This window comes from Loxodonta africana, chromosome 12 (genome assembly GCF_030014295.1).
Source record: "Loxodonta africana isolate mLoxAfr1 chromosome 12, mLoxAfr1.hap2, whole genome shotgun sequence".
NCBI classification, from domain to species: domain Eukaryota; kingdom Metazoa; phylum Chordata; class Mammalia; order Proboscidea; family Elephantidae; genus Loxodonta; species Loxodonta africana.
The window spans coordinates 102,452,833-102,479,776 of NC_087353.1; the positions used below are offsets into that span (position 1 = coordinate 102,452,833).

General features: G+C 41.9%; 1 protein-coding gene across 1 annotated transcript in view; it reads right to left on the reverse strand.

Annotated features, from left to right (window-relative positions):
* AUTS2 (activator of transcription and developmental regulator AUTS2) overlaps window positions 1-26,944 on the reverse strand; it is a 1,316,048-nt gene that overhangs the window by 970,771 nt on the left and 318,333 nt on the right. Inside the window, exon 2 of the mRNA XM_064296083.1 lies at window positions 9,243-9,455. Within this exon, the coding sequence (XP_064152153.1) occupies window positions 9,243-9,455 (213 nt within the window). The remainder of the gene's footprint in view (window positions 1-9,242; window positions 9,456-26,944) is intronic.

A 26,944-nucleotide genomic window follows, 5' to 3' on the forward strand; every position in this document is an offset into this window, starting at 1 on the left:
CCCAATACAATGCATCTTTTGATTTGTTGACTGCTGCTTCCATGGCTGTTGATTGTGGATCCAAGTAAAATGAAATCCTTGACAACTTCAGTCTTTTCTCCGTTTATCGTGATGTTGCTCATTGGTCCAGCTGTGAGGATTTTTGTTTTCTTTATGTTGAGGGGTAATCCATACTGAAGGCTGTGGTCTTTGATCTTCACCAGTAAGTGCTTCAAGTCCTCTTCACTTTCAGCAAGCAAGGTTGTGTCATCTGCATAATGCAGGTTGTTAATGAGTCTTCCTCCAGTCCTGATGCCCCGTTCTTCTTCATGTAGTCCAGCTTCTCAGGTTATTTGCTCAGTATACAAACTGAATAGGTATGGTGAAACAATACAACCCTGACGCACACCTTTCCTGACTTTAAACCATGCCGTATCCTCTCGTTCTGTTCGAATGACTGACTCTTGATCCATGTACAGATTCCTCATGAGCACAATTAAGTGTTCCGGGATTCCCATTCTTCGTAATTTTATCCATAATTTGGTGTGATCCACACAGTCGAATGCCTTTGCACAGTCAATAAAACACAGGTAAACATCTTTCTGGGACAACACTAGGGGCCCTAATAAACCCACTGCCATCGAGTCGATTCCAACTTATAGCAACCCTAGAGGACAGAGGAGAACTGCCCCATAGGGCTTCCAAGGAGCACCTGATGGATTCAAACTGCTGACCTTTTGGTTAGCAGCCGCAGAGGGTCCCTAATATATGGCATAAATAGAATACCAAACATAACTAAAACTGCACTAAAAACTAAAACTGCACTAACGGCAGAAAATAAACTAGATAACTGGGATCTCCTAATAATTAAACACTTATGCTCATCGAAAGGTTTCTCCAAAAAAGTAAAAAAGAGAACCTACAGACTGGGAAAAATTTTTGCTATGGCATATCTGACAAGGGTCTAATCCTAAAATTTACAGAAAACTTCAACACCGCAACAACAAAAAGACAAACAATCCAATTAAAAAATGGTCAAAAGACATGAACAGACACTTTACCAAAAAAGACATTCAGGCAGCTAACAAATACAGGAAGAAATGTTTGGGATCATTAGCCATTAGTGAGATGCAAATCAAAACTACAATGAGATACCATCTCACCCCAGCAATAACAACGCTGATCAAAAAAACAGATAACAACAAATGCTGGCAAGGCTGTGGGGAGATTGGAACTCTTATTCACTGCTGGTAGGAGCGTAAAATGGTATAACCACTATGGAAAACAGTACAGCGCTTCCTTAAAAAGCTAGAAACAAAAATACCATATGATACAGCAATTCCACTCCTAGGTATATATCCTAGAGAACTAATAGCCTTCACGTGAATAGACATATGCACACCCATGTTCACTGCAGCTTTGTTCAGAATAGCAAAAAGATGGAAATAACCTAAGTGCCCATCAACAGATGAATGGATAACAAACTGTGGTACCTACACACAAGGGACTACTATGCAACGATAAACAATGATGAATCCTTGAAACATTTCACAACATTAATGAATCTGGAGGTCATTATGCTGAGTGCAATAAGTCAATCACAAAAGGAGAAATACTGCATGAGACCACTATTATAAAAAGTCAATAATAGGTGTACACACAGAAAGAAACCTTCTTTGATGTTGCCAGGAATAGGGGAAAGGGAGATTACTAACTAGATAGTAGACAAGTGTTAATTCTGGTGAAGCGAAAGACAATACATAATATGAGGGAGTTACGACAATGTGACCAAGGCAAAGGAAGACACTGAGAGATACGTAAGAATAAAGGGCAACTACGGTAAATGCTAACATACACAATCCTGCAACAACAGCAATAACAAACAATAATTTGTAAGTAGATACATAGGTAAGTATGTATGCTAAATAGGTGTGGGAGGGCTTATGGTGTACCCCTGCGTACATATATAGGTATGGTTGTGGATATTTCTACATACATACTTGTAAATACTGCACGTTAATACTCATATATAGTAGAGCACATAGGAGGTACAGTTATAGAAACTACTCAGACATTGGGACAGAACTACTGGACTTGAACGCTAAGGACCACATTCTCGGGGGATGTCTAAGTCAACTGGCAACACACACTTCGTAAAGATAATGTTCTATATTCTAGTCTGGTAGTAATGTCTGGGGTCTTAAAAGCGTACAAGTGACCATCTAGGAAGCAGCTATTGGTCTCTTCCCACCTAAAGCAAAGCAGAATAAAGAAAACCAAAAATGACCCACACGAAGCACAGCCTCCTCCAACCTGAGACCAGAAGAACTAGATGGTGCCCAGGTACCACTACTGACCACTCTGACCAGGACCACAACAGAAAATTCTGTTTAGAATGGATAAAAAATGTAGAACAAAACTCAAACATACACACACACACACAAAAGACCAGACTTACTGGTCTGAAAGAGACTGGAGGCACCCCGGAGACTACTGCCTTCTAACTTGAAACTGAAGACACTCTCAGAGGCCACCTTTCAGCCAAATAATAGGACTATAAAGTAAATAAGACCCATGAATAAGGTGCTCCTTAGAACAATCCACTATGAGATCAAAAGGGCAACATTTGCCCAAAACCAAAGATGAGAAGGCAGGGAGGGAAAGGGAAACCGGACTAAAGGAAATGGGGAGCCCAGGGAGGAAATGCGGAGAGTCCTGACACATTGGGGGATTGCAGCCAATGTCACGGAACAATTTGTACATGAATTACTGATCGGAAAACTAATTTGCTATGTAAATTTTCACCTAAAGCACAATAAAATGCTCCAAAAAGAAAAAGTACACTGGCAAGACCTTATGAAGAGAGAAGTGTGCTCCCTCTCCCTTCGATCTCTGCTCTTAGAGGAACTGGTTGCGGCTAGAGTTGAGAATCATTCCTGCCACTTCGCCTTTCTCACTTCTCTAATGATAGAGAGGGTTTAAATGGCCCTTAATAAAGTAATGGGCTCACATACATATAACAAGTTTCTACTTTGGGATTTAGCGAAGGTCACTGTTTTATGGAACACTTTCTATATAACAGGATCACTGAAGCTAACTGAGTTATCGCCCATTCTTTTAATTGCAGTTTTTTTTTTTCCCATCCAGCCTATTTCCTCTCTGTAGGTTTTATTTTATGAGGTAGTATTCAAGATGCTCTATATTTTTCTAGCCAGTTTTTACAACATTTATATTAAAAATTATAATGGTTATTTGAGATATGATTTACTACTGGCCATACCACTCCTAGCATCTGTCTCAAGTGATGTTTACACTCACTCTTACCAGCACTGGGGGCTGATGGAATATATCCCAGACAACAATGTATGGAATCAGCAGTCACAAAAGAAAACATTCTAGAACATGAAAAATAAACTACCACTGCTTTATTTCAAATGTGAAAGTTAAAACAACAACAAAAACTACCCTTCCTATAACTCGTATTTAGATTAGTGCCTGGTTTACCAAACCAATGCCGCCAATATAATATACAACTAATTCCCACACACAGATAAGCCTGGATTGGGGTTCCTCAATAACCTGATGCTAAACATTGGCAAAGCGAGCCCTAGTGGTACAGCGGTTAAAGTACTCAGCTGCTAACCAAAAGGTCGGTGGTTCAAACTCACCAGCCGCTCCACAGGAGAAAGATGTGGCAGTCTGCTTCCGTAAAGATTTACAGCCTTGGAAACCCTATAGGGCAGTTCTATCCTGTCCTACACAGGGTCAACTATGAGTCGGAAATAGCTGACAGCAGTGGGTTTGGTTTGGTTTGCTGAACACTGACATTTTATTCTTATTTGAGTAAATCAAGATTCTGAGAGATTATAAGCCAATTTTCTCCTCAATCTTTCCTTATATGTTTTAAATTCTAATTTCTGTAGTTTGGGCAAAGGGAAATCATGAAATTCATAAGACAGAAAAGTTGTTTTAAGAATTTATTTAACAGCTGAGTTTGTAACCTTCACCTGACTACACATTTTTTGAAAAGCAAACGAATCCCAATTAACGCATTAAACTTGAAATTTTGAAGTATGAAGTAAAAATGACTTAACTGTGGCTCACATTTTCTTGATACTAGCCCAAGATACCTTCAGGCATTTAACCACTATAACAAATGTATTTATGAGAGAGCACATTGCAAAGCTCAAATATCTTTTCATTATAAAGTACAACCCCTAATTATATTAGTGTTTCAAACGCTGATTTCCAGAAACCTGTAGGCTCTAGAGTCAAGCTGGATAAATACCTATGTGATTTCTGCCTGGGTTTCCACCCAAAACTAATTAGCAGGTCTTCAGAAATGTGACTTGAACTGCGTCTGTTTAATCAAAGTTTTCCATTATAAATCCTCCTTTGCAAGTTAATTTTCTCTAGTAACAAATGTCACGGAGAGCTTCTCAGACAATCTGGGTTAAGTCCCACTGAATAAAGGACCAGCCTTTGGTAGTGAACCCTCTCGATGGGAACAGGCATCAGCAAAATTGTTCTGCTCCACCAGGATGGGTGGCTTCATCACCTGGGCCCTCCTACACAACCACAACTACTGACTCCAAATAAGGCCAGTGTGCAATGTCAACACAAAAAGCAGAGGCAGCCACCATAAACACAGCGCCAATTTAAAAAATGTGGTACTGGGATCACCCTCTTCTCCCTAGAAATTAGTCATGTTTGTAATATCTACAATTTACAGTGTTAAACACAAATCCTCCACCAAATGTGTGCTTTACCGCACTGGACTGTCCACCTCTTACAAGCACTACCTACCCAGATAATCTGCATAAACATTTTTAAACCACATTCAGCATTCCCACACAAGTCATTCACACCAGCAAGGTGACAGTCTACCTGCAGACCCCTGAAGTATTCACCAACTCTTTAAATTTTCCTCTCAAATAGTGCTCTCCAATCACTGGAACTAATCTCAATAGGTTGCCTTTCTCTGGGAAAGTCTGCCCTTAGATGAACGGCTTTTTGGCTCCTACAACTCAGTACAGACGGAGACAGAATAATTTCCTTTGATGATCCATTCTGGTGTCTGTTAGTCGGAAGAGTTCATGTGACCTGAAAATGCCTCCTTGTTCACTTAAGTTTATGACCGCTGGTTCAGTTCATAAAAGAGACAGAAACAACAGCCTACAATCTCCATTCAGAAAAATCCAGTCCTAGGCAGTACCTGAGGGTCCTGAACTTCTCCTCACTGCAGGTCTATTTGCAAACCCTTTTTTTAAACTACAAAGTACTAAACTTTTAAAGCATTCCCCACAGTCTAGAAGTTAATTATAGTGGAAGAACACAAACTTTAATGCCCTAGGAGGGGTTACATTTTCCCAAAATGCTTCCGAGGAAGTCATAACTTGGCTAGTAGGTTTGGCAAAATATGACTTCATCGTGACTCAGCCTCCCAGATACAGACCAAATACAAAGCTCCTCGGGGACAAGGCCTGTGTAGCCTCTTTTTCCCCCCTACTTCCAAGTCTCATCAGGAAAAAAAAAAAAATATCCTGCCCTATCCTTACTAGTAAGATTGTAAACTGTTTTTATATAATGTCTATGTGCATGAGCAACTAGTTCTATGCGCATGAGCAACTAGTTCTATGCAGGACAAATATAATCTTTAAGAGGTCAGGATAACATGTATTATTTTCTACAACAGCTGACTTGTTCCTTTCTACATTTTTTTTTTTAAAACCCCTTTGGGAATGAAAGAGAATATTCAAATTTACCATATTAAAAAAGTGCAATCATTTTCTACGACAGCTGCCAGCTCAGCACCTACATCAGTATGTATTTATACCTAAAAACATAATCCAACAAATAAGTTCCACTGGGGTGGCTAAGTGCTAGCTGAGAAGCGTTTGTTTGACAGTATGGAACAAAATCACGAGAATCGAGGTTTTATGATCAGTCAAGTGAAGGAAAAAGTGGTTTGCTGTTAAAACTACACACTGCTCTTATAAAAGTATATAATTGCACCCTCACAGTATAAAGGTTAGTTGTCCTCAATGGATTCTCCGGTATAAAAAACAATCCTATTATTTCCTCTCCACTAAGGAGTAACATCTTCCCATAATTACAGGAAAGCTGTGCCTTAAGTTGCCAGCTCAGGAAGTACTGTTTCCTAATAAGATGCAAACCTAATCCACTCTCACCAAGTCAGAAATAAAGACTTCATTCTCACCTCCTACTGGCCCCTTTCATCGGTCGTTCTGCCGATTAGAACTCCTTCAATAAGGGCTTAGACTACAACCCATTAATTTAGAAATCCTTCCACTCTGAATGCACCGGCCCCTCCCAGCTAAGACAGTCAGATTCAGGGATTTATCCATTAAAAGGCAATGGCAGGAGAAAAAGTAGGTGTGGCGTGTACAGGCAGCTAGGTTCACAGGAACACAATCTCAAATATTCTTAGGGCAAACCTGCTGTGGCCATTGAAACACTAGTGTGTAACCTTTTACAACGATCACACAACAGATGGCACTTATCTAGGCTGACCCATGACTAACTGTGTCTCTCCCTCTCATCAGGGATGCCTCTTACTGCTGTCCTTTCAATGTCTTCACAGAGACTATTGATTGCAGACTCTAAAACAAAATTACCTTCAGACCTACTACAGTCTTCCTTTACAACGCTGAATTTTTCTGTGTTATTCATAACTGTAGAGACCCATGGAACTCAAAGGGGGAAGTCTGAGAAATTTAGTCCAAACCCCTCATTTTAGAGACAAGCAGCACCAGACGGTGACTGGTTCAGCGATTCAGAATAGCCCATGTGATTCTGGGATAACTGTAAAAAGTAATTTGGCCTTATTTTGAATAACAACTTCTGCCTCCCTTCCTAATGGAAATACAACACTTGATTTGGATAGTGGTATACGGGCATCAACACTGATAAGGGAACACCACTTGTTTTTAAAACCCTCACATAGGCTAAAGATATGAGGCATCCTTTCTTTCTCCATGATTCATGAAGTCCAAGTCAAAATAACTGGCTTTTCAAGTATTTTTCCTATAACAAGGATGGCTTTGACTTCAAATACCATTAGCACCAGGAGGGTGACCATTAGGACCAAAAATTATTCTAACTGGGGACACACAAGTGCTGGTCTTCTTCTATGATCATAAAACCTTTCACCTGAGGACCCTGTGTTTCACAAAGCAGAAAGAAGAATATTGGGGACAGACAACAGAAAAGTCAGGTCTAGGAGTAAGAGAGATTCAATGGTGAGGACTCACACTTACCACTGGCTCATAACTGAATCCAGCTTCTTGTCTGAAGGGATAAGCAGCCTCCCCCCGACCCTGCTGGGAAAGAGACCCCAGGACGATGTAGCTGTTACATTGCAACCTCCTCCCTTGGGACAAATTACTTTTCTTACACACGTCTCAGGGACAGGCAAGCATTATAAGTCACAAATACTACCACCTTTTGTAGAACCAAATCTCTTCTCCCTCTCGTTCCCCGCAAAAAATCTTCATCCAAATTTGGTTGTTTTCCATTTTTTGATCTCTTCTTTGTTCTCTGATTTAAGAACTTTGCTTGTTTCTTCTTGTGCCTTCACAGGCCATTTCTATGACCAAAATTACTCCCTCTGACCAAAGTACTCATGTAGTTTCCAGAAATGCTTGTAGGCTTCCTGACCTAGAGTTCTCTTTCTCTTCTTCATGGCCAATTCTTAACTCAAACAAAGGAGGCAGAAAATACAAAGACAGTGGAGTAAGTTCTGGAGTTAACAGAGATCCAGGTCTAATCTCTGGCTCTGTTATTCACTGCTAAGTGGCCTAGGCAAGTCACTTTGTCTTCGAGCTCCATTTTCCACATCTGTGAAGTAATACTGATCTTTCCTACTAGGCAGGGTTGTGAGGATTTACAGGTTACACAGTCCCTCACTGAATGATTTTAACACATTGTGCATTAGGTACACATTAATTGTTACTAAGATAACCCCCCTCTCGCATTTCATGACACACATGTACCTTCGGAAACACTGCCCTGTTTGTCATATTTGGGGACATGGCCCTGGGATCCTTCTGAGTCCATGCTGAAACCTATCACTGCAGATATTTCCTCAGGGGCATGTCCTTTATCACCCATCACATTTAACTCTCACACCAAACTTCCCACTAGATCTTACTGGCCCTTCCTATTTTTTACCCAAAAATCATCCTCAAAACACACTCCTGATAACTTCATAATAGTGATTCTCATACCAGGCTGACTCTTATCAATTAGGACGCTTTCTAAAACTACAAATTATGAGGTCTGACCCCCTAAGGATTGTCGCTCATCAGGTCTTAAGTCATGATCCCAGAACTTTTCCCTCCTCAAGAAACATCTGCAAACCAGAAATTACCTGTTCAGTTTTAATTACCAGCACCTGCTCTGTGAACCACGCTCCCTTCCTCTCTGCCCTCAAATGACAGTCAATCCCATCCACTGGTCCCACCAAAAACAAACAAAATATAGCCAGGACACAGGTAACCCAGCAGGCACTGAAGCCCCCGGATTTGTGCAGAGAAACTGCTATGAACAGCTCCGTTTCTCATTATTAATCTATCTCGGGCAGGGACTTCCACAGGCAGAAAGGCTCCCCAGTGCCAAGCACTGTATTTTCTTGCGGCTCACCAAAACCCAATTATTAACAGGCCAGTAAGCCCCACTACCAGGCTTTCATACAATCGGCAGATCACAACGATGGAGACCAATGAGGGCACCAAAGGCAAATTCATTTCTTCGTCACTGTTCGCCTCCATGTCACAACAGCAGAGTTTCCCTGGAAAACAGAAATCTTAGGCCACGCAGTTTGCACGCAGATAACCATTTTTAGCATCTCAGAACCTTGAGATGCACGGGGTATGTGGTCCAACCTGCATGTTCCATTCGTCCTACAAGCTAGTTTACCTTGGCAGTCATAAAGACTTCAGTCTGCCCTATCAGCCAGTAGCGTCACCATCACCTTTGTTTCACAAAGCACGGCAGACTCACAGGGTCCCACACGGAAGTTACAATCCATTAAAAAACAAAAACAAAAAGCTGCAAGCTGGCTGTGTAGCTTTTTAGGCAAGTGCACTCAGAGTTCAAGCAACCGCACAGCTCTCCAGGGAAGCTGGCTCTGCATCCCATTAAGGAGATCTTCTCCACCTGTTAGGAAGAACCACGGAGGGACAAGCACCTGAGAAAGGGGCTTGGAAGCCATAGAAAAGCACAAGCCCAAACGTCCTCACCTGTCTGAGTCCCTTGGGCATTTTCTTCCTTTTCCCAAGGTGCTGGCAGAGATTGCGATCATTTTCTCGGTCCGAGCTGTAGTGATGGGGGTGGCTGAGTCTGCTCTTCTTTGAGTGAAAGGACAAGCCGTTGGTAAGTGCTTCTCGTTTCTTCTTGGTCAGAGGGGTCTGGCGTTTCTCCACACGTTCCTGAGGCTTAAGTGCTACATCTTTCTGTAGAAACAAAGAAAAAGAACGTGGTGGTTACACAGGTATCTAGGGTCAGACCCAAAACACAGGCTAAATGAAGTTACTAGAAAGAAAGACAAAAAAAGGGAGGCAAGTGGGATAGGACAATACCTAAAACTAAGAAACATGGCTCTCAATTTTTCTGAATCCACTGTGCCACCACAAATATATACTTTCTTTTCTTACTGCATGAGGAGCCCTGGTGGTACAGTGATTAAGTACTCGGATGCTAATTGAAAGGTCGACGGTTCAAACCTACCAGCCACTCTGCACGAAAAAGATGTGGCAGTCTGCTTCCACAAAGATTTACAGCTTTGGAGTCCCTGTGGGGCAGCAGTTCTACTCTGTCCTATCAGTTGGAATCGACTAGAAGGCAATGGGTTTGGGTTTTTTTCCTTTTTTTTGGATTCTTATTGGACAGAAAATTCAACAAAACACCAAGTACTTGTCCACTAACAGTGATTTCACTACAGCCTGGGATAGTGGCTTTCTGTCTGATTCTGTACTGGGTCTGGCACAATGACACTCCTTGAGAAGGTTCACTTTCCAAGTTGGTTCATCAATGACGTTTCACAAAAGCAGTACTAAGTGCACATTTGATTCTAAAGAAATAACACAAGGCTAACATAACAGGGCCAAGTGGATGTGAGCCAGCAAGTAAGAAACTGTCAATTCACATGATTAAAACGTTTCCTTAATGCATTGTATTTTTACCACATTTCCTCTGAGTATCCTTAATTCCCTTCTTCTTTGCAAAATGTAACAGTGATATCATCACCGTGATCAACAGCACGTTTTCATTACTCCTGTGTGAGGCCGAGGAGAGGGGAAGCGGAGGAGATAAGCAACTGATGTCCTGGGGTGGGAAGCGGCATCTGTAGACACTGCAGGGGAAGCATCCAGGGCCACAGGGCCAGCTTAGGACACACTGAGATACCACAACACCAAGGTTCAAGTCCTGGCACCACCATTCCTCATTACAAGACTTAGAATAAGTCACTACAACTCAGCCCTTCTAGCAAAATGCAGCTGCACCTCTGAGAACATCATATGACCTGAGAGATGTCAATGTCCTCTGAACCCTGAGAAATCTTGTACACATTACACGCTTAAGTAAAAATGGTTTGGCATTCAGTCATTTGTGAGTGGATATGATTCGCTTCAAACTATAAAAATTCCTTCATGGAACCTCACCCCAGCACAGATGGGGTTCTCTGTGTATGCAGTCCTAAATCCACATTTAAAAATCAAATATAGGAGGGTAGAGAGGGTTAGAAACTGGCAAAATTGTTACGAAAGGAGAGACCGGAAGGGCTGACTCATTAGGGGGAGAGTAAGTGGGAGTATGGAGTAAGGTGTATATAAGCTTATACGTGACAGACTGACTTGATTTGTAAACGTTCACTTAAAGCTCAATAAAAATTATTAAAAAAAAAAAATCAAATATAACCAAAATAAACTTTCCCTTTACACGTTTCTCCTCAAAATACCACTCTCTCTTTCATCCCCTTCAAATCCAATATTCTCAGGACAATTACCTATTCTACAGCTTTCCGGTATCTCAGAACGTTCCACTCGCCTTACACAGTGAGCCTCTATGTCTTTCCACAAACCAGCTATGTCTGTTCAGGACCTTAGGCCTTTAACTCCTGCTTTGCCTTGGCCTCAAAAGCCCTCCTTTCCATGCCCTCTGTTGTCTAGTTCAGGGACTCTTGGCCCTACTTGTAGAACCGCCCACTTGGGGAGACTTTTCTAATAAGGCAATGCACTCTGTTCTCAGGCATTCTCTTGTTCGACAAATATTTTTTTGTGTGCCCAGTATATCCCAAACTTAGTACTGTCTACAGAATGATATGGGAGAAAAACTCCCCACCCTTACAAAGCTTAGCATTTGAGGGACAAATACTAATCAAACCAGACAAATATGGAATTACAAACTGAACAAACTGCTCTAAAGGTAAAGGGTGCTAAAGCTGTGAGAAAGGATCTGGTCCAGGGGAAGGGGTTGGGGCTAAGAAAATGACAGCCTGGCCTAGATCTGAAAGTCTGAGCAGAGCGCACAGCTTGTGCAAAGGCCCTGAGGCAGCTGGTAGCATGATCCCTTGAAAGAATGTGAACAGAGCAAAGATGAAATATCATTCATCTCAGCAACCCCAGTAGTTATCACACAGGCCAGGCAATTAGAAGGTGGTCAATATATCTATGTATTTGCTAAATAAATGCTAGCAATATTTGCTTCCTAAATATAAATAAAATGAGATTACGGGGGCGGGCGGGGGAGGCATCAGAACGGACATCAGGAAATAGTTAAAACACCCAAATCGGTAAAGCACAGCTGACTCTAACACACAGCGAAGCAAGGAAGAAAAGCCAATAGAAGCAGGAGGTGAGGAGCCTCCCAGGAACTGCGGGCACGTGTGAAGGCTCACAGCCAACAACAAGCCGCCCAGAAATGGGGAAGAGACCTTACCCCTGGAGCAAGAAGACATCAAAGATACCAATCTTACGAGGCAAGTGAGTGGCTTCTGGTTTCGCTCTAGCTGCTACTACCTCTGCCAGTGGAGCGCAGCTCTTCTGAGGCAACGAGGATGTGGTAGAGTCGTGCTTTAGCGACACGCTCGGATGGACACACTTGCACATGGCCCTCGACTGCACAGTCCCAGACCCTTGTACGCTATTTCTCACATATGGTAAATGTGCAATAAATGTCTACTGGATTGAATTCCTTCATCCAGTGTCCACTACCATAGTCACGTCAGACATCTGCTCAACTCAGAATACACTGTGTTTAGCCTAACATCTAACCAAAGTAGTCAGCTATCATGAAAAGACCCTCAGAACAGTAGCAGCTCTAGCAGAAGGACCCAGGTGAGTTTCAGTGTGGGCCGCCTCTATGTAACATTATAAATTGTACTCTTTTAAGGATGATACGGGGGAGAAAGACATGGCAGTCCGCTTCTGTAAAGATTTACAGCCTTGGGAACCCTTTGGGGCAGTTCTACTCTGTCCTGTAGGGTCACTGTGAGGTGGAAGCGACTCTACAGTAGCAAAGGTAATAAATAAATTCCCTACAGGGTAAAAAAATCCTTTCTTTGTCACACAACCACCTACTGCCTCGCATTGTACGCATGCAGATGATCAGATTAATAAACAAATGATATTTAATAATGTATCAGCTCTGCTTTAAAAAAAATTATGCCATTCTCTTTGCGAACCAGGTCTTCTTTCATACTGAAGGTGCCTCCAAAGTATATTGAAAATTATGTGCCATTCCATACAAATGTGAATTAATATTTATGAGTATGGTATGATTTTTTCCAAATCCATTTTATTTTCACGTAGCATATTAATCAAGGCATTTCACTGCGCTGTAGAACAGCTACACAGAGCAAATGGACCCCATGCCGCGACATCAGCTTGCAAGAGGCCCACCGAAGTCTTAGGAGGAGCAGTACGATCATCTCAGCACCAATCCACACGGACATTCTCAGCTCTGGAGGGTGTGGGAAGGGGAGAAAGAGGAGATCAAAGTATGTGCTGAGGGGTGGCTTAAGAAGTAAGGGAAAATGAAGAATCTTTAAAAAGTTTTTATTAGGTAAGAGGTTTATATATTCTTTCAAAGACATGGCTTTATTTATAAGTGACTTTATAAACCCTTTGGTATAAACTGTTAATAAGCCAAGCCACTGTGTTTGTCCATTTCCTCTATGTGCACTTACTGACAGCTAGCCCTGGCAGCACAGAGGTTAAAGCACTCAGCTGCCAACCAAAAGGTCAGCAGGTCCAATCTACCAGCTCTTCCTCGGGGGAAAGATGTGGCAGTCGGGTTCCATAAAGACTGACAGCCTTGGAAACCCTATGGGGCAGTTCTACTCTGCCCTATAGGGTTGCTATGAGTCGGAACGGACTTGTCGGCAGTGGGTTTGGTATTTGTTTTACTACGGATAAAGTAAAATAATCATTTATCTTCTCACTGCCTGTCTTGAGGGGGTAATGACAAAAACCGCCCACTATTAGCACTGAGAATCAAGGACAAATTGATTACAAACCACTGACGTTATCAGCATTCAGAACAGTTGTATACATGATTACATACATGTGTTTGTGTATAAGGACTACACACTCGGCTGCTAAATGAAAGGTTCAGAAGTTCAAGTCTACCCAGAGGTGTCTTGAAAGGCCTGTTGATCTACTGGCAAAAAATCAGTTATTGAAAACTCTACGGAGCACAGTTCCACCCTGACATGCCATGAGTTGGAACGGACTCGACGGCAACTGGTGGTGGCACGTGTGCAGATCCAGCCCGCCGTCAACTCAGCAACGGCAGTACAATCATCTTAACTCCAACCAACACTGAGAGCCTCAACTCTGGAGGCTGTGGGAAGGAAAAAGAGAGAGGGGAGCACAAAGTACATGTAGAGGCAACTCAGTAATCACCTTAAAGACACTGGCAGTTTCCACAGTACTACTACAATATGGAGCGGAAAATCGTCTGGTTTATCAAATGCCTTCTTGGATCAATAAATGACAATTTCCAAAGGACTATTCATTCATTAGTCGGCCATGGTCTAGGCTAGCCATTTCCAAAGAAAGCTGTCCACCAGAATTACTTGCAGCACTTTTAAAAAGTAAAATGGCTGTGCCCCATTTAGCAAACAAGCACTGGGAGAAGAAAGGGGCAGAGGGTTGTGGTGAAAAGATAAGGCAGAGAGCTAGAAAAAATGTTTTAAGTCATTCATTTGACAACGACAGAAGAAGCAAGGGGAAAAGAAAAAGGCAAGGAAGCCAGCCAGCCAGTCACCAACAAAGGCTGGCTGTGAGGGAAAGTAAAAAGATTGAGACATATTTGCTGGGAATAAAGGGGCTAAGTGCACAGCCATGCACAACAGATGGGAACAGGCTTCTCGAATGGTTGAAATTACGTGATTTTTAGGTCACCGTAAAGGAGGGCAGGGTCACGGCCAGCGCACGCTGAGCAGCTCAGAGACTGACTAACCAAAGCAATTTCCTTGAGCACCTAGCCTTCTTCAAATCGGTGATCTTGCTGTTGACTTTCCCTCCTCCAAATTACTGTCTGCCACCAAAGGCTTCCTCTGCAACTCTTGAATTTCAAAATGAGATGGTTCAGTGTTGTGCAAACCAGAGGAGAGCAACAAATTGCAGATGAAACGGTGTGGGCTGCAGGGCTCCATTTGCTGATTACAGATGAAGCCAGAGACAATGGAAAATGAGGGCACAATTTGCCTGCCTTGCATGAAATGGGTTTTAGAGAGACAGTCTCCGTCTGATTTTCAAACCAACTAATCTGAGGCCAACGCCATCACTTTCAAAGCATCTGTGGTATGTGTGTCTGCATGTGTATACCAAAGTGTGTGCATCTGTGTGACAAAGAGTGAAGACTATACAATTTAAACAAAAAATTGTTAGCTATTTGATCTCAAGGACTTACAGAGAAAACAACAAAGAAGCCAGGAGAAAAAGAAAAGGTGCTCTGCCAATCACAATCAAATGACATTAATGACTGTGTGCTGTCATTTTAACCTGTCAAGTCCGTTGTTGGTTTATTGTGTTGCACTTGATTTTGAACGGTTTTACAAACATTGATTCTGTCGTTTCTCTTACAGTGATGATAAGAAATGAAAAACTAGAAAGGAAACATGTATTACAGCTCTTTTAAAACATTATATAGATGGGTTCACATTGGTCCCCCATTTTGGACTTTAGGAACAAATGGACTTATGAACAAACCTTCAGTATCTGGACTTTTTTCTAAGTAGAGGACTCCATAAGAATTTACAAAGTAGTCAGTATGGCATTCAGAAACCAATCCAGAATTTTTTAATTCAAAAATCAATCTCTACTTTTCACATCTTTACAACACAAAAATCAAAATGCCTACTATGTGCTAGACATTCTGCCACCTGTCAGAAATAGCCAAGAAAGGATCCCCAACACAGGCTGTTTAATTAGGGTAAGAGGCACATCGAGGAGCTAATATATTTTAAAGTTTGTTAGATGAAGAACAACCAAGGCCTGTACTGCTATTTTCACATCACATTTAAACCCATTTCATGGAAGCCCTATACTGGTGTAAAGACAGAAAAACAGACCAAGGAAACAGAATAGAGAATCCAGAAATAGACCCACACATATATGGACAAATGATTTGCACAACAGTGCAAAGGCAACTTTGTAGAGAAATAGTATTTTTAATGAATGGTTAATTTAACAAATAGAACAATTAGATATCCATATGTAAAAAATGGATTTTGATTCATATCTCACTCCAAATACAAAGAGTAACTCAAAATGTATGATGAACCTAAATTTAAGACCTAAAACTATAAAGCTTCTAGGAGAAACCCTTCGTAACCTTGGGTTATGCCAAGATTTCTTAGATACGATACCAAAAGCCATGACCCACCGAAGAACAAACTGCGAACTGGATTCATCAAAACTTAAAACTTCTGCTCCTTAAAAGGCACTGTTAAGAAAATTAAAAGACAAGCCACAGAATGGAAAATATCTGCAAAAGTCTCTTTTTTTTTTTTTTAACCCAGAATATATAAAGCACTCTCAAAACTAAATTTTAAAAGATGGGCAAAGTTTTTAATAGATTCTTCACTAAAGAAGACATTTTCAAAAAAGAAGATACATGGATGGCAAATAAACACATGGAAACATGTTTAACTCAGTGGTTACTAGGGAAATTCAAATTAAAACCACCATGAGATGCCTCTACATACGTATTAGAACGGCTGGAACAAAAGAGAATGACCACACCACGTGCAGCGAAGAGGGTGGAGAAACCCTCACACAACTGTTAGGGATGTAAAATGGTCCGACCACTTTGGAAAACAGTGGCAATTTCTTTAAAAGTTCAAGATACACCTACCATACATCTAACCATTCTACTCCTAGGTATTTCCCCAAGGAGAACAAAAAAAAGCACATGTTCATAGAAAGACTTACATATGAATGTTCACAGCGGCTTTATTTGTAATAACTGGAAACAACCCGAATGTCCATCAACAGGTGAGCAGCTAAACTGTAGTATATAACCTTATTCAAGGGCATACTACACAGCAATAAAAAGGAATAACCTATTGATACACACTACAACATAAACGAATGTCAAAATAATTATGTTGAGTAAAAGAAACCAGACAGAGTACATTCTGTATGATTCCATTTATATAAAATTCACGGAAATGTAAACTAATCAGGAGTGACAAAAAGCAGGTTAGTGTGGGGATGGTACGGGTCCAGGCAGTAATTTGCTCAGTTGTGCATGAAGTAGCCATGAGTCGGGGGCCAACTCCACCGCAGCTAACAATAACAAAGGGGTGAAGAAGGGGTTGCACCGGGACACGAGGAGACTTGGGGTATACACATATTCATTATCTTGATTTTGGTGATGGCTTCATGGGTGTATACACGTGTCAAAATATCACAGGATGTATACTTTAAGTCTGTGCTGTTTACTTTATGACAACCATACCTCGATAAAGCTGTTTTTAAAAATGGCAGCCCTTGCCATCACGCACAAGTGGCATATATTATCATTATCAAGAAACAGAATGCATTCCTCACCCATCCAAAGGAACCCATCTTTCAGAAGCAAACCTGAGGATCAGAGAAGTGACTGGATTAGAGGACCAAGTGTCTCCATAAACCACTACCTCCACTACCTTGAGACCAGAAGAATTAGATGGTGCCCGGCTATCACTGCTGAACATTCTGATCAGGGTCACAAAAGATGGATCCTGATAGAGAGGGAATAAAATGTGGGACAAAACTTCATATTCTCAAAAAATCCAGACTTACTGAACCTATGGAGATGGGGAATCAATGAGGTTATTGCCCTGACATACTCTTTAAACCCTGAACCCAAACTATCCCCTGCAGTTACTTTTTAGCTAAATAGCAGGTTAGCTCAAGAAGTAAAGAACGCCGTCCTTGAATACTGCGATCTTTTAAAAAAATATGAGACCAAATGGACAACAATTACTCTCAAGCACTGAAGAGGAGTGGAGGGATAGCGAGACTAAGTCAATGGGAATGAAACAACCAGAATGGAAGTAATAATATTGATGCGATGTGAAGAATGTAGCCAATGTCACTGAACATTATGTACAGAAACTGTTGAGTGGGAACCTGTTTTGCTGTGTATACTTCCACCAAAAATACAATATTTTTCAAAAGTTATTTATTTGATGGTTGCACATCTTGCTAAATTTACTTAAAAAAAACACTATATATATGCCTGAAATAAGTGAATCATATGACATATAAAAACAAGCCTCAAAAAAGTTATATACATATATATAGCTAAGGCACTCATCTTTCAGATTCTTCACGCAAAGGGATGAACACATTCTGGAAGGACTGAAGTAATGTGGCCATGAAGTTGCCATTGGTGACAACTCAGCTCTGACTGCTCATGCCTCCATCCGGCTGAGGAGCAAACAGTCCCCCGGCCTTCCCTCAGGCTCAGAGATGAGGTCAAGTTCACACTGTGCTTTTTTCCCTTCTAACAGTCAATTCTTAATTCCTCTGGCGCTAGCTTTTGCAAAGGTTTCTTGTCTTTATTGCAGATACTGTGATTACTGTCTATCCACACCCCTGCTCATTAGCACTTTAATCAAAAAGCGAAGAGACAAAACAAATTTTTACTGTTCCAGAAACATTTAAAAAAAATTGAGGGCACTTATTAAGGTATATTCAATGCATGACGATACATATAACTTAAGGAAATCCAAAAGGAGAGGGGAAAAAAAAGGTTTTAAAAAGTGCGATCAAGTACAGATAAATTCAGTGTATAAGAACACCTGTGAGAAGTACAGAGCCACTGTCAGAGGAGCAAAAAAAAAAAAGACACCAAACTGGCCCCTGAGCAGCATGCCTGGGTTTAGGTTAAGGGATGAGATCACAACTATCAGTCTAAGTGAGATTTTTGCATACTCTGTGAATTGAAAGCATCCCAGCAGTCTCCCATTCCCATAGATAATTGAGAGTTGGCTGCTGCTAGACCTTAACACGCTCAAAGTGGTTCAGTCCCTGGGAACCAGATGCTATTGCTTAAAACAGTTTAGGCTTTTAGCCCTGAAGGATTCCTAAAATTGGATTACAGTCCCTCCAGATAATCTGAGAAATACAGCATGACGAAAAGGAAATCTTAAAAAAAAAAAAAATTAACTCCTCCATAACAACAACATTCTGAAAGCCGAGCACAGCATGACTGAGGCAGAAAATCTCATCAGCTAGGGCTTACGGCAATAACTACACAAAGGGCCAGTCCAGAAGGGGAAGGAACCACACAACAGAAGAAAGCATAATGGAAACCAGGAGAGAAAGTGAGCTCCTGACAATTCTCAGGCCTCTCGAGGGGCAGAGCCTGGTTTGCTGGTTGAAGAGGGCAAGCAGAGCACTCAAATTGCCATTGCTTTGCACCGACTCAAATCTAACCCCCTGAGGCAGCACCCACACGTTTAAGAGGATATATAATCCTAGTGATACCCCTTTTCATTAGCCCTTATTCATTATTTGACTAGGTAGTCCATGTAAAAGATGAAAGAGGGGCTAATTAATTAATGTACTTATTACATTGTAGTAAAGTAAGTAGTAACTGGGTCTTGCTGATACTACTCATTTAGCTCCACAGGGAACAGCGGCTATCACTTTTTCATCCTAAATTCCTACAAGTAGAAGGCACACAGTAAGCTGTTTTTCAAAAGATGAAATAACGAAATGAGGATGTCATAAAGAGTTTCTCTCAATCTAGAGGTTGTTGCACCAGGCTATTCACCACACTACTCCATCTCTCTCTCTTCCGTTCAGATTTCCACCCAAGAACTTTCAAACCTATTATGTAGTTATACCCCCTCACTACATCCTGGAGAACTGAGCAAAACCATTGCTATTACCCTAGTTAATAAAGAGGCGATGAACAAGATGCCTAGTTTTTGTTACTGAGTGCAGTTGAGTTGATTTCGACTCATAGTCATCCCATGTGTCTGAGCAGAAATGCCCCATTGGGTTTTCCAGGCTGTAATCTTTACGGGAGCAAATCACCAGATCTTTTCTCCCATGGAGCCGCTGGGTGGGTTCAAACTGCCAACCTTTTGGTTAACAGCTGAGCTCTTAACCACTGCACCACCAGGGCTCCTTCAGGTGTCTAAAGAGGTAACCATTTACCATATTAAGTTCAAGAGACACCAAGAAAATGAACAGTACTGATGGGAAAATACCAGGTCTCGCCATACTCCTTGCAGCTTTTTATCAGGGTCAAAATACCATTTGCCAGGTCCCAATGCCTCCCTATTAAGAAAAAAAAAAATGAAGAATGGTTGACACTGTCATCCAGAAATTCCCAGACAAGGACCCTGATTGGCTGGTGAACACTCTTTATTTCCAGATATTTTGTGCAGATTAGTAATAAGGCACACTTAACCTCAAAATTTCCCCCAACTTCTTCTCTTCCCCAGCCACCGACATACTATTGCACTTTCATTTTAAATGGCCAATATCTTTCGAAGTGTTCAGGTACTGTTGTAGTTACTGTTTATAGTATATGTCAGAAGTTTAGGATTACTTCCTTCACCTCCAAGAACAGAGAAAGGTGTTCCAGCTTTCATTTGGGGATGGAGACCTGCTCTGGGCCTCCACTGCCATCATAAAGAAGAAAACAGAGAAAGTGATGGGAACTTGGGCCCTTGGGGATTTTTAATTTACTTAAGAAAAGAGGCAATATATCCATTCATTTCACTTTCCTAACAAAGTGAAATGGAATTAAGCACAGGTGAAATGGAAAGCCAAATGAAGGTGATTCTTACGGGCCAAGAAAGAGTTCTCCATTCCTCTCTTTCATGCCATTCCAGATTGAATACCCCCTCTCTCACTTAATCTTCCCCAAAAGAGAAGAGGGGAATTCTTGATGTGATTTCAGACACAAAGGGCCAAAACGGAAGACCACCCTTCTAGCTCTGGCTCCTAAGAACCGAGATCTGCATTAACAGGCAGCAGAGAACACTTTGTTTGACTTTGGTTTTGGGCTGGTTGTGCTGTTGTAGAAGCAGGGGTGATAGCTCAGAGTGAGGAACCACTTCTCAGAGTGGTATGTTTAGGAAAACAAGATAACACACACAGACACAGACAGAAGGCACACTCTGTCCACTCACCAGACAGGAAACAATTTTATGAAAGATAATGCTTAGGACTATTCAGTGGCAAGAAAAGCAATCCCTGGCAAAATTCGTGTGATATGGCTCTGAATATAAATACAGTTTGATACTACATATTGGAAAGGGTATATGGCTGGGAGGCAGTCCTTTTATGGCTCAAGCTTTTCAAGTGGTTCTGGTAGGTTTCTAGAGAACTATGAAGTAATTATTACTCGAGCAATAATTCTGTTAACTTTCTCCCAAGGTCGCAGAAACTGGTATTTGAGACATAGAGGCATTCAGTCATCTACAGAGGGGTGCACATCCACCTCTGCACTCCATAAATAATTGTTTCCTCCTTTCTCTAATTAATTCTAACTGGCTCCTCGAGGGCGGAGACCAGTCTATTTCATTATTCATAATTTAGGGTCCTCCACTGGATAACCTCTTAGGTCCCTTCAACCTCTTCCATGTTATTATCCTGGGAGGTTATTTAGTACATCCAGAAGGCTCAAAAATCATAGCTTAGAATACATAATTCAGTAGAAGTTTTTCTGCCAGATGAAGTTATACAACCCCTCTGAATATCTTTGTGAGTTTTCTCTGTAAGCACCCGTTCAAGTTCTTTTGTTCCAATGTGGTCTTTATTTGAGAACTAGACATGACTTACAGAAGAGTCTATTTCTGAGTATAAAGCTTCAAAACCACTAATATGTGTATAGCAACTCAGCATTGAGAATTTGCAACAGTTTAAAGAGTTTACAATTATCATCTCACTTGATCTCCTAATAACCGTACACAGCAGGCATCGCTCATTTCATTTTATGAGTGAGGAAACTGAGGCTTGGTGAACAAGTGACCTTCCAAACGCAGCCAATCTGCAATTGGCAACAGCCCTGGAGTCCCTTGGCTCTAATCCTACTCCCAAGCCCCAACAACAGGGCATTAGAGCCTTATTTGTGTGTGTCAGGATTATGGCTTTTGTTTGAAAAAAATTAATTACACTTTAGTTTTGTCTTGTTATAGAAGTCTACTCACGTCCACTTCCCCTCCAAAGCATAATTGCGAAAGGTTCTGTGTTATGTCAAATGACTGAACTCTTTCCCAAGGACTCAAATCAACAATAAAAACCTAGACGGAAATAAAAACTTTGGCTTTTCTCTAGAACTATCTCCACCATTTTATTTCAGAGGTGACAAGCAGCAGAGAATGATACCTTTCTGACCTTAAAAAATAAGAAACTGAACAGACACTACAGACTCTGAATTCTGTATGTTCTGTCCATGTGATTCAATAAATATTAACGGGTAATGACAGCACCTATAAATACCCACAAGAGCAAAAGGTAGAGATTCCCGTTAGCAAATATGGCAAGTGTTCTGTCACTGAAAGAGACATGTATACGGGTTTCGTGGAAAGGTTTCTAAGTCTTGGGGCTTGTTTACACAGCTCCGGCCTGGGACCCTGCACATGGGCCCCCTCTCTCCTTCCCTTCACCCCAGATGGCTATTTCAGGTTATATCTGGACAGGAGTTCCTTTCTATTAGCATCATATTTGTACAAATAAAACCGAGCTACCCTGCAGGTTTGCACAGAACACAAAAAAGCGCTTACCCACTGACCTAAGACACAAACCAAATAAACTCCTCAAGCTGTCTCTGCAATAAGAATAAATTAGACACTACAGTTATGTCCACAGAAAGAAGAGACTGCCTTTCCCACTGGCTATTTTATCAACTCAAGAAATGAAAGGCACCGTCAGTTCACCCTCGGCAATCAGATGCCGATCCTGCGGCAACTCTGGCGCGCACAGACGCCCAGCTTTGTAGCCGGCGTCTTGACCAGACCACAGGCTTGTCTCTACACCAAAGCTGCCTGTAGACAGGTTCAGCGATGTTTAGGTACTTATTGGTTCTATCAGATTTGATAATGGAATCAATCTCTCCCTTTAGAAGCTCTGGGTTAATGGCAAAGTTTATTAAACGCAAGGCAGTCATTCAGAAAAGATCAATAGAGATGGATTACAGAGTAACCGGAGGATTAAACACGAGATTTATCACAAAATTAAACTGAATTAAATGTTCCCTGATAGCACTTGATGCTGTCAATACTTCCAACTCATAATCTATGTTTTCTGTGTTTACTTAATAGGCAATAGGGATGTCTAGCTTGAGAAAATGACTTATGTAAAAACAGAAGCCACAGAGATTTGCTGAGAGTACTCCAAGTCCCTTCTGGAAGTATTCTCATATTTTTAAGCAGCAGCAATTTATCTAGATGAGTTGTCCACAGTTAGCAGAGTTCTGAGTTACTAAGTACATCCCTAAAGCACGATGGTAGGTCTTCACAGGCATACATCTTAGAAACCATGTTTCTAGATTACACACTTCAGACAATTCCCTTCTCTGCTCTCACAATGACGCCTACACTGTGACACTGGCTCTTGGTCCCCTGTGGGAAGGAGCCTGGAAAATGTCACCTGGATGTAGGGAAATCAACCCTTCCCCACCCTGGAGGACTTACTGATGCCGCCACAAGCGCAGCAAATTACATTCATCAAGGTGAAATCCCCATCAGAGCCTATGAGAGGTAACCGCTCACTAAACGAACAGACGACAGCATAAAAAAAAAAAAAAAAAAAAAAACAGACACCCGTAATTGGTGGAGAAGTCAATATACATGACGGCTGTTAAAACTGACGTCAACAGCACAGTGAGAGACCAGCTCTGCAGGGCCTGAAGAGATAAAGGCCAGGCCTGCTGTGTAAGGCCAGCAGGGCAATCAGTTACAGGAGCAGAAATTAAGCTTGTGGTTTCAACTATACCTTGGGTGGCTGCGGGTTAGAGTGAGACTTTCTTGTCTCCTTGTCCAGTTTCTATTGTATTATTACTACACGTCATCCCGCAGATGGCATCCACCCTCCCCTGCCCTGAAGACCACCAGGCTCCAGTGATTTCCACAGTAAATCAGCATGACAACTGTTTTGTCAAGCGGGGGAAGAGCTGGGTTGGCAACAGGATGCTGAGACTGATCTCAGCCCTCAGCAGTACACTGATTTACACCAGAGCAACCACCACGCTGCCCAGCCGTCAGCCAACTTTACAACGCCATTTAGTGCTACAGGTGAAGCCTGGCCCGAGTATTTCTCAGGTCCTCAGGGAACAAAAACGTGACCCTGGCTACTAAAGAAAGGGACTATGCAACCCTCCCCAAAACCTGAGGCTGCTTTAGAGGATACGAAGTTCCTAACATTCAAACTGCTTTATTGACAGAGATCCTATCAGCTCCTTAGGTTATCTGCACAACAGAAACTCCATTCCAAGAAAACTGACCACTTCACTGCCGTCCATGTTCTTTGTTCCTCTTCCATTTCCTCCTTTATGCCTTTGCTCCATCTAGTCCTTCCACACGCAGGGGCTTCAGAGGCGGCTAGGCCTGAGTGTGAGGATGAGCTGTGCCACTTTATGGTTCTGTGGCCGTCATCACATCCCCCAGCCCTGCTAAGGGACTCTCTCCTGTGTTGTAGGCACAGAGTTCTGAGATCTAATGAAATCCGTGGAAAATGCCTGAGATCTTTCCTGGCATAAAGTACACAGTAAATAAATGATGAGTAAATGGTAAGTGAGGAATTCCTCTCCCTAACACAATCATGCTCTGAAGTCATTACAAAAGGGAACTATTAGTCATTATAAAAAGGTGACATTTGACAAAGGAGGATTTATGGCTGGATCTAGTCTCCACATAGCTTCAAGATTGTGTTCACTGGGTGTCTGGGAGTGTGCCAAGCACTGTACTGCATACTGCATTTACATACCTCTTTTACTACCACAACACCCTGTGAGACAAGTTACTTCACTGTGCCTCAGTCATCTTGTATATAAAATGGTGACTAATTTACCTAGTGGCTATCAGGATTAAACGAGTGAATACAATGCCTGGAATACACTAGGGACTCAACAAAAATTATTTTTATTGCTATTAATTAACCTGCCCAGGGCCACACTGACACAGATGTGCACAGCCCCAGAATCCATGCTGTCACACGTACGCCCAGTAGAACGGAACGAAGGGCCTGCGGTGCCCTGGGCTGACACTGTGGTTGGGAATCAATCTTCCCACACTTCTCTATGGCCTTTTTTTTTTTAATAAGCACATTACCTCGTCTATGTAACCTGTGAAATAATGCAAAGAAAGTACAATTTGCCCTTTGGCTTAATAACGTCATATATACTTCTATCATTTCTCTTCCCAAATCAGCCTCTGTAATGATGAGAAGTACAGACAAAAGAAGGTTCCCTAAAAGAGAAGGAAATGCATTTCTGATCAACCCATGAGGTGGAAAGAGGGAGAGTTCAGCAAAGTTTGGCACGGAAAAAGTGGCGCTGGTACTCTAAAAAAAACAGGTCCAAAACTAAGAGGCGCACCACGTGAACTATTTCTAGAGACAGGCAGACAGAGGCCTGAAGAGCACCTTCCGCTGATGGCTTATACATCTCTTCTCACCTCCAGTCCTGCTGCTTTCCAAACGAGCTGTCCACTTCTTAAAAAAAGACATACAAAATAGTTACTAGGTGCAGTTCACATGGTTTCCTGCCAAAGCCAAACCTTGAAAGAAATGGGTCTGTTGGGCTGACTCTATTAGGGAATCTCTTCTTGCACAAGGTTTCACGGAACAGGGGGAGATGGAAAAGAGGAAGAGGTGGGGGAAAAAAACAAAACCAACACCCTCCTTCCCAGCTGAGCACTGACATGTACAGTACAGTCTGGGAGGCAGCTTTACGTGCTCCTAGTAGTAGATTAATGAATGTAATTACCTAGCATTGTGGCTGTGAATGCTGCAGAAACTGTAATTTATAGAGTGCTGTAAAGTTCTAATGTGTTTTTATGTCCATAAGCTGCTTAACCATAATCTAATGCATTTGTACAAGAACAGCCTAAGTGGCTCTCAGCTGAACAGTGAACACAAGTGCCTGAACTTCGGCGATTGTACTCATATGTCTTTATAACCCAACCCCGTGTGGTAAGCATCTGAGGGAAACAGCTGCTGAATTATACAAATAATTCTAGAGACAGTGACAAGGCTCTCTGCCTCTCTCACCATGAGAAGAGGTTCTGGCTGACAAAGGGCTGCAGGCTTTAATTAAACCCTGGAGTGGCTCTGCACACGTGTTCGTGGGTACTGTTCCTTTTTCCACCATTCTCACCACCCTCTCCTCCAGTCCCTCTACCCTCATCCCCGGCCCCTGGAGGAGGGGGCAGGGAGAAGAACAAAGCGGGGAAAATTATCTTTCTATCTGAAAATATACTGTCTGGCTTCCAGCTCCGAAAAAGGCACCCCATTCCCGATTTTTCCTCTTTTGCTGCCATCATATTTTCAAGAAATGGGAGAGATGACTGAACCATTCTTTGCCATCTGAGGCAAATGATCCTTTGGGACTGCCTTAGGGGTATGAAGCGTCTCCGAGGGCTCTCAGGATAGATGATTATGATGATGATGATGAGGGTGGGTAGTGGTCATGGTAACGGCTAATTCTGATGACGAACTTACATGCCACATCCCCGCCAACCCTGTGAGCAAGTGCTGTTTAACAATCCATTTTTAACTGAGGCCCACAGCTAGTCATGACAAGAAAAAAAAATAAAAATAAAGACAATACAAGGGCTTAAATCCAGCACTTCTACTCCAGAGCCTGTGCTATGCTCACCAGGCACATTACTTAATCTTTTCTTCACCTGTAACGTGGAATAATAATGTCTACCTCAGAAACTGTTATGAGAATTAAATAAGTTGATACCTATAAGAGGCCCTGGTAGCACAGTGCTTAAGAGCTCAGGCTGCTAACCAAGAAAGGTGGGCAGTTCAAATCCACCAGGCACTCCTTGGAAATCCTATGAGGCAGTTCTACTTTGTCCTATAAGGCTGCTGTGAGTTAGAATCAACTTGACAGCCACGAGTTTTTGTTTTGGTTTAACACCTATCAAGTGCTCAGAATAGTGTCCACTAAACGCAGCTGCTGTCTAATCAATTCTGACTCATGGTGACCCCTTGTGTTTTAGAGTAGAACAGTTCTCCACAGGGTTTTCAATGGCTGGTATTTTTCAGAAGTAGATCGGCCAGGCCTTTCTTCTGAGGTGTCTCTGACTGGAACTTGAATCTTCAACCTTTCGACAGCAGTCAAGCTTGTTAGCTATTTGCACCACCCAGGGACTCCAATTCTCAGTCCATGTTGGCCATCAGCATAATTACTATTCTAGGAATAGACAGGATACGAACAGACTGGCAAAGGAGAAAAGGCACTGTACAGGGGAGAG